At 57.6% G+C, this 6,948-nt stretch overlaps 9 protein-coding genes across 9 annotated transcripts, besides 2 other annotated features; 2 read left to right on the forward strand and 7 right to left on the reverse strand.

The window, feature by feature from the left end:
* Nucleotides 1-149: 149 nt before the first annotated feature.
* Tco025E_00029 (DHHC containing zinc finger protein) lies at nt 150-1,052 on the reverse strand (the record flags this gene model as incomplete). Its single annotated transcript, XM_029366978.1, has 1 exon — nt 150-1,052. The coding sequence occupies one exon, from the start codon at nt 1,050-1,052 to the stop codon at nt 150-152; it is 903 nt and encodes a 300-aa protein (XP_029232851.1).
* A 31-nt stretch (nt 1,053-1,083) lies between these two features.
* Tco025E_00030 (uncharacterized protein) lies at nt 1,084-1,443 on the reverse strand (the record flags this gene model as incomplete). The annotated part of the gene is made up of 1 exon (XM_029366979.1): nt 1,084-1,443. One exon carries the CDS (start codon nt 1,441-1,443, stop codon nt 1,084-1,086), a length of 360 nt encoding a protein of 119 aa, XP_029232852.1.
* A 140-nt stretch (nt 1,444-1,583) lies between these two features.
* On the reverse strand, nt 1,584-2,354 carry Tco025E_00031 (uncharacterized protein; the record flags this gene model as incomplete). The annotated part of the gene is made up of 1 exon (XM_029366980.1): nt 1,584-2,354. One exon carries the CDS (start codon nt 2,352-2,354, stop codon nt 1,584-1,586), a length of 771 nt encoding a protein of 256 aa, XP_029232853.1.
* A 9-nt stretch (nt 2,355-2,363) lies between these two features.
* Tco025E_00032 (uncharacterized protein) lies at nt 2,364-2,843 on the forward strand (the record flags this gene model as incomplete). The annotated part of the gene is made up of 1 exon (XM_029366981.1): nt 2,364-2,843. One exon carries the CDS (start codon nt 2,364-2,366, stop codon nt 2,841-2,843), a length of 480 nt encoding a protein of 159 aa, XP_029232854.1.
* A 17-nt stretch (nt 2,844-2,860) lies between these two features.
* On the forward strand, nt 2,861-3,199 carry Tco025E_00033 (uncharacterized protein; the record flags this gene model as incomplete). The annotated part of the gene is made up of 1 exon (XM_029366982.1): nt 2,861-3,199. One exon carries the CDS (start codon nt 2,861-2,863, stop codon nt 3,197-3,199), a length of 339 nt encoding a protein of 112 aa, XP_029232855.1.
* Nucleotides 3,200-3,214: 15 nt separating this feature from the next.
* Nucleotides 3,215-3,679, reverse strand: Tco025E_00034 (uncharacterized protein; the record flags this gene model as incomplete). Its single annotated transcript, XM_029366983.1, has 1 exon — nt 3,215-3,679. The coding sequence occupies one exon, from the start codon at nt 3,677-3,679 to the stop codon at nt 3,215-3,217; it is 465 nt and encodes a 154-aa protein (XP_029232856.1).
* Nucleotides 3,680-3,682: 3 nt separating this feature from the next.
* Tco025E_00035 (uncharacterized protein) lies at nt 3,683-4,093 on the reverse strand (the record flags this gene model as incomplete). Its single annotated transcript, XM_029366984.1, has 1 exon — nt 3,683-4,093. One exon carries the CDS (start codon nt 4,091-4,093, stop codon nt 3,683-3,685), a length of 411 nt encoding a protein of 136 aa, XP_029232857.1.
* Nucleotides 4,094-4,206: 113 nt separating this feature from the next.
* Nucleotides 4,207-4,247: a sequence feature (A-rich).
* A 138-nt stretch (nt 4,248-4,385) lies between these two features.
* Tco025E_00036 (uncharacterized protein) lies at nt 4,386-5,822 on the reverse strand (the record flags this gene model as incomplete). Its single annotated transcript, XM_029366985.1, has 1 exon — nt 4,386-5,822. The coding sequence occupies one exon, from the start codon at nt 5,820-5,822 to the stop codon at nt 4,386-4,388; it is 1,437 nt and encodes a 478-aa protein (XP_029232858.1).
* Nucleotides 5,823-5,836: 14 nt separating this feature from the next.
* Nucleotides 5,837-5,855: a microsatellite.
* Nucleotides 5,856-6,145: 290 nt separating this feature from the next.
* On the reverse strand, nt 6,146-6,679 carry Tco025E_00037 (uncharacterized protein; the record flags this gene model as incomplete). The annotated part of the gene is made up of 1 exon (XM_029366986.1): nt 6,146-6,679. The coding sequence occupies one exon, from the start codon at nt 6,677-6,679 to the stop codon at nt 6,146-6,148; it is 534 nt and encodes a 177-aa protein (XP_029232859.1).
* Between the last annotated feature and the right edge of the window lie 269 nt (nt 6,680-6,948).

Genomic DNA, 6,948 nt, shown 5'->3' on the forward strand with positions numbered 1-6,948 from the left:
ACTCTCTTCCTTTCCTTTCTTTTTCTTTTTTACTTCTTTTTTTTTTTTCTATTCTTGCTTACCGTTTTTTTTTCTCCCTTTTATTTTTCGTCGTTTGTTGCCCTGGCGGGCGGAGGAGGGTCAGGCAAGTGCGCCCCGCCAGGACGCCTTCACGCCTCCGATGTCTCCACGGCAATCTCCAGCGCCGAAGAGCAGCGCTGCGGCGGGTGGAGGAGGCTCGAGGGCGGGACCGGGGCGCAGAGGGACGCCCTCACGTTCTCTAGGCAGTGGCCGCGGTCGTAGTAGTGGACATGCCCCGCCTCCCCGCGCAGCTCCTCCACGGTTGTCATGTTTCGCGTGACCAGCATCAGGTGGAAGGCGGCCAAGGGGGCGACGAGGAAGCAGGTGGCGGCCGCCACCAGCAAGAGCAGCGGCTCCACAAAGTGCGTATCCTCCAGGGCTGCGAGAAACGCGCCCCGGTTTGCGTGCGCCGCGTCCCGCGACAGCAGCGTCGTCCGCAGCACGAGGCTCCGTATCCCGCCAACCAGCACCGTGAGAGCCAAACCCAGCGACGACCACAGGAAGAGGAAGTAGAACCTGTAGTTGCGCTCGCCGACGCAGGTCCCGACCCACGGACAGTGGTGATCGCGGCGGGCGATGCAAACGTCGCAGAAGCGGCAGTGAATGGCGCGCAACGGCCTATAGTTGTTGCAGCAGTAGCACCACTTGCGCTCCACCAGGGCCCGCTGCCCCTGGCCGTTTTCATCGATGTACGAGACATCCTCCACAGGGGGCTCGAGGGGCGGAGCGCCCTCCAGCGGCGGTGGGGCCTTCGGGCAGATGCCCGGATCCATCGTGGCGCTGCGAAACATGAGCCCGAGCGACACCACGGCAAAGCACCCGCAGGCGACGCGTGCGCCCAGCCCAATCGCGTAGTTGATAAAAAAGAGAGAAGGTACGGCAATCATCAGCGCCGTTGCCAGCATGAGGGCATAGTCTGGCCCCAAGCAGAGGCGACCCCGAAAGAACACACGCGCGTTGCCTATACGCTCAACATGCCAGCAGCCCGGCATTTACCGCCGCCGTTGCACCGTCTTCGCTTCCCTACTTCCGTGTTGCCGCAGACGGCCCTTTCTCCATCAGCGCAGGGGCACACCCTCGAGGCCGGGAAACGCCAATTTGAAAACACAAACGAGAGAAACAAGAGGCAGCACAGACACACACACACAGAGAGAAAGAAAGAAAAAAATAGATCAAAAAAAAAAGAAGCGAAGCGGATTTTGTTTCCTTTTCTTTTTTTCCGCGCGCAAAGACAACCTCAAGGACATTGCCAGCAGCCCACAAAAGTGAAGTAGAGAGGTGAAAGGGGACGGGGCAAAAGGAGCATCGCGCAGCCAAAAAAAAAACAAGTGTGAAGTACAACTCAACCAAAACTTCATTACCAGGCAACCACGCCGCCACCATCGCCCGCTAACCCGCTCTATCTCCCTTTGCGATGCCGTAATAGTCGCAGAAGTGCCGGCCCATGTGATCACGATCCATCCACTTCATTGAGAAGGCCTGCTTCACCCGAAACCCGTACTTAATGAGGCTAGCCTCCAAGTTCACGATCTGGTGCACTGTCCACGGCAGACAAATGACGTACGGTGCCCCCGCCCCCGCCCCTCCCCCGCCTCTTCCTGAGATGCAGCGACGGCCTCGATAAGTTCCCGCAGCCGCCCCCAGCCAATCCTCGCCTCACCCTTTGAGGCAGAGAAGCCTGTGGGCTGATAGGCGCAACGCCACTCAAACGGCACAAGGAACTGCATCAGGTAGGCCCTGAGGCCAAGCTCCAGGCCCGCCGGGTACAGAAATGGCGGCTCCCGCCCGCCGCGAACAACGTCGAGAAAGCGATGATGTACCCCCAATGCAGGGAAGGTGATGTCCCGCAGCGGAAGCAAGGCCGCCGGGGAGATCCTGTCGATGCGCTCAAAAGGGACTCCCTCCATCATGACAGCATCGCACAGGGAGGCAGTCTCCCCAACTGCAGCGAAGAAACTCTTCTCCCCCACCTGTGGGCACGGAATCGCCATCACAACAATCTTTTCATTGGGCGAAACAAGTTCCAGAATCTTTGCGTCATACCGCTCCCCATCGCTGGGTGACACGTGCAGGACGCAGGGCGGCGGCAGCAGACTCCTGTACGCCGGCGGCACCTCCGTCAGCGTGTGCCTCTCGGTGATCTCGCGAAACCACTCGAGCACCTCCGCCCGCCCCATCCGGCACCAGTGGACCGCGTAGGCGTAGACAAGGGCGTCCACATTCACGGCGGCAAAGGTGGCCAGAGCCAGCGCGACCACAAACATCAAGCCCCAGCGCATCATCCGCTGGTACATGTTGGCCACATGAAACCGATCCAGCACCTCGGCGGCAAACAGTTCCCGTGGAAAAAAACCACGCGGACGGCGCAGGCTGGGATTGTTGGCGCTCATCTTCTCCTGCGCCGCCATCCACCGCGCCACCTTGTGAAACTCCTCATCCACGGCCCGGTTGATGAGCCAAGAGGGTTTCCCAAAGAAGCATCGGATGCTGTTTATCTGCCGAATCAAAAGGACATGGCGGATCACAGGAAGCTGCAGCCACGGAGCACCGGGGAGCGGCTCGTAGCGACGCAACACGTCGAGGACCTCTTCCTTCGGGATGTACTTCTTGTGTTTATGCCGCCGTGCGATCATGAAAAGCTCAGCGTGCAGAATCAAGCACGCCTTATCAAAACGGAGCTTCTTTGGGAAGGTCTGCCGGTAAACATCGCCGATAATTTGCATGAAGGGCAGCACTGCATCCAACTGAGGGTGCGAAGAGAAACGGGGCAAGAACGCACATAAACAGAAACAAAAAAAACATGGGGTTCAGAACGAGCGAAGACAGAGTCACGCGCAATGAAAAGGAACAACAACAACAACAGCCGCAAGACGCAGTACAAGCTTCCACCCCACAGACACACACAGACACCACACACTTGACAAGCGCACTCTCACTCGCCCCCTCCTTTAATGGCCGGGCACACTCTTCAAAACGAGGGCCGGCGGCGGCTCTGGGCGTTGCTTCGGCGCATCCTGCGAGACGAATCGTCCCGTTTTGGGGTCGAAGCCCGGCGGCAGCTCGTACGGGTCGCGCCAGTTCTCCCGAACGGAGACCAACTTGGAGGAGTAGAAGGAGAGGAGAAACACCGACGGGGTGATGAGGGCGATAAGCATCAGGGCACTGGCAAATTTGTTCTTTTTGAAGGACTCACGGATAAAACGCTGCGCCGTCGGCGAATTCGCATCCGCCACCGTCTCCTGGACGCTTCTCTCAACCTGCTTCCACTCCTTCGGCTCCATCCCTTGCCAGTCCCCCCCCCCCCCGGCCAGAAGTCCTCTTCGCTGCGGGGGCGAGGCGAGAAACACCCAAACGATGTGCAAAATGGAAGAAGAAGAGGGCATTTAAAAAGTGGCAACTCAGCAACTTCAAACGTGCGAAAGCGCGGGAAACAAGTGCGAGCACACATCCACTGGACACAAGTACACACATACACATACATATATATATATATATATAACGAGAGTCGTGCTAGATAGCTGCCTTTAGAGTTCACGGCAGCGAAAAAAGGGGGCATTTGCGGATGGGAATAAAAAAAAAATAGCCTGCAACGAGCACACCAAGGCGCCGGAATCGTCATCCCCTACTTTTTTTCCTCTCTGTATTTTTGAATCCCGCCAAGGTTCTCGTCACCCCCGATATTGTAATGTTTCAAGCCGAGATATTCCAGCCAGCCGTTTTTGCGTTGCGTCATAAACAGGTCGTAGTCCTTCTCGTTACGCCGCGTCCAGATCGACTTCTTTGCCCGCTCAAGCCAGTCATTGCCGGCCACGTACTCGACGTACAGAGGGCCCAGGTAGCTGGGGAGCACGAGAAACACGATCATGCCCACCGTGAAGCCCACCGTGATCCGGCGCGCAGAGCGCAGGCCCGCACGCTGAACGCTTTTCTTCAGATTGCGCCGAGGGTGAAAAAAGTTCTCATGCGTTGAGGCCCCACCCGCCGTGTCGTAACCACCGGCGCGTGCCGTCGTGCCGGGCGCCTTGTTCTCCATCCTATGCCTGGAGCGGGTGCGAGGGAAGCGGCAAAGCAAAATACAAGAGAAAAGGCACGCCAGAGTAGAGGCGTTCAGCCGTCCGCCCGCCCACCCCGCACGAAGAGAAGAGCAAAAAAAAAAAAAGCAAAAAAAAAATAATAATAATAAAAAAGAGAGTGGCGGAAGGGAGGCGCAGGCAGCCACAACAACGAGAGTGGCACAGACACTCGGAAAAAAGGGGGAAGCAGCGGCAACCTAAGAAGCCAAAAAAAGTGCCCTCGCAGAACTTTACAAAAAAAAAAACATCTGTTCAAAAAGAAACCCCAAAACGCCGCAGACGCAACAGTCGCGTTGCAACTTGGACCGCGAACGTTGCCGTGAAGAGAATAAACAAAAAAGTAGACACCTCAACCAAGCCGACACCCATCCAGCGACAAAAATAACGATCCACACCAGTGGGCGGTCGCCACCACGCCTGCAGTGCAAGGCAGTGACGAGAGACCTCACACATGCGGGGGCAAACAGGTTCTTCGGCACCGTCGCAATACAGCGTGTCGTTGCTGTGATGAAAAGTGCAGCGGCCGACCCTCCCGCGTGTGTGCCCTCCCTCCTCCGCCGCAGCCGCCTCCATCTGCGTCGCCGGTATGAACTGGGCGCGGCGAAGCGGCGAGGCAAGCAGCTGTAAACCCCCATCCCTCACGACGGCTCTGCCCTTAAGCAGCGTCGTGCCGCACGTCACCCAACCGCCGATATCCTGGGAAGCGCTGGCGGTGGGAGACTCCAGCGTCGCCGTCAGCGCAACCTCAACCTGCAGCGCCGGTGCACTTGAGAGGGTGAGGCTGCAGCCAGTGAAAGCAACCCGCGAGGACAAACTGCAGTGGCGCCTTTCCTTAGAGTCAAGGTCAGTGAAGATCGCTGTGGACGTCTCTAGCAGCAACTCTGCCGATTTCCCCGAGGAGAACAGGCGGTAGAGCTCAAAGTGAAACGTGTCCTCCAGCCGGGAATGTCGCACGAGGCCACTCACTCCAAGGCTGAAGAGAAAACACGAAGACACCAGCTCTGTCTCCCGCATAGTGGATTTTTGCGGGAATCGCAGTCGTGCGATGCCGGAGGGATACACGCCCAACGACTCCCCCCGCTCCAGCAGGATGGCGCTTGTGGCCCCATCCAGGCCTTGTATATAGAGCAACTGGGCATCGGCGTCGCCGGCATCGTGAGACAGAAGCCAACGCCGTGCCACTCCAAGGGAAAGAACGGCCTCGTTCGAGGACACAGTTAAATTCCCGTCGCGCCAGTGGGCCACCAGCATGTGCAGTGAAGCGGAGGCATCATCGTATCCGCACGGGTACAAGACCTGAACCGCAGTGTGGGGAACGTAAAACACCACGGATACCGCACCGTCCACGTTGCTCAGTGCTTCTGGTGCCTGCAGGCAGGGCAGGAAGATGTCGTCAATGGCGACAAGCGAAGGCCCAGTAGTTTCTGAGCTTGTCGCATTCTCCGGCCGCAGCAGGAGGGCCACACGCAGTTGCAGGCCCTGGACGCCCTGCACCATGTGCCAGTCGAGAAGCGCAAGGACGTCAGTGCGAGCCACCACGTCGTGCACCTCCCTTGCCGCCTGACGCGTGAAGTGCAGTGAACGCCCCGCCGACTCCAGGAGAAGGAGTGCGTCGCAGTCTGAAGTCCATAGCAGTAGCAGAAGGATGAGAAGGAGGCTCGCCAAGAAAGAAAGCATTTGAAGTCCCATTAGTCTCCGTGGCCCTCTCTCTCTCTCTCTCTCCTGGAGCGTGTTTTTGCCTTAGAGAGGCCCCAAATGAGTAATATGAAAAACACAAAAAAAAGAGAGCATGAATATGCGTACAACAGGCACATATTTACGGATTTTTACTCTCCCCCCATTTACGTCGATACGTATGGCGCGAGGAAAAGGCCCGCGGCGGTTATCACACTGCCCAATACCTCGCAGCCTTCAAGCGCAAAAGAAAAAACCCTTGGAAAAGGGTAATGGAGACAGCAAGCGTAGAGGCATGCATGTGCAGATGCATAGCTGCCGCCTTAACAGTGATGCTTCTATCGTCTCCTCTTGAGTTTTTCCTGAAGAACCTTCTCGCAGCAGGAGGGTTCCATGCAGTACCACCTCGTTGTGGACAGCGTCAAGTACTCCTTCAACGCCCTGTCGTGAATATCAAGACATGCGCAGTGGTACCAACCGTGGCACGCGCAGCAGCGCACGACGGCGTCGTCCCCCTCCGTTACACTAGCGGGGCAGCACTTCAGCGTATTGGGGGGAAACCGATTTCCTTTCGGATGCGACTCGTGCTCTGCGGCGCAGTTGTCACACAAATACACCCCTCCCGACGGCACCACGGCCGTCGTGTAACTGGCTCCACAACCACCGCAGGGGGTCCCACGGCGACTGACATCTTCGTCTTTTGAGTTGTTGGCTCTCCTCCCGCCCTCGCGCGCCCCTGTGGCTGCGGAGGCGGGGACCTCGGCCCCGCAACTTTGCCCAGCCGCCCCCAACCGCACCGCACTCTCCAGGAGGCCGTTTTTCCCCTCCATATCGTTGTGGAAGGGGGAGGAAACGCCGGCTGCGGGATCCATCTGCAGATGGACGGCACCTCAGCCACCACTGAAAAAGGAGGAACGAAGGGCAGAAAAGGGGGCGACGAGAGGAGAAAACATCAGGCAAGAAGTCAAATGGAGAAGAATAAAATCAAGGCATCAAAAGGCACTTAAATGCACAGAAACATCCCAGTTGTGCTGCAAAAGCCATACAGCTGGCTCCTCTCTTCCCTTTTGTACAAATGCTACTCCGGCTCTCCATCGCCTGCAGCGGATGTGCCGCAATTTTGCATACACTAACGAAAGGA

The sequence above is a fragment of the Trypanosoma conorhini genome (genome assembly GCF_003719485.1).
Source record: "Trypanosoma conorhini strain 025E chromosome Unknown Tco_14.4_contig_00001, whole genome shotgun sequence".
Classification (NCBI taxonomy): domain Eukaryota; phylum Euglenozoa; class Kinetoplastea; order Trypanosomatida; family Trypanosomatidae; genus Trypanosoma; species Trypanosoma conorhini.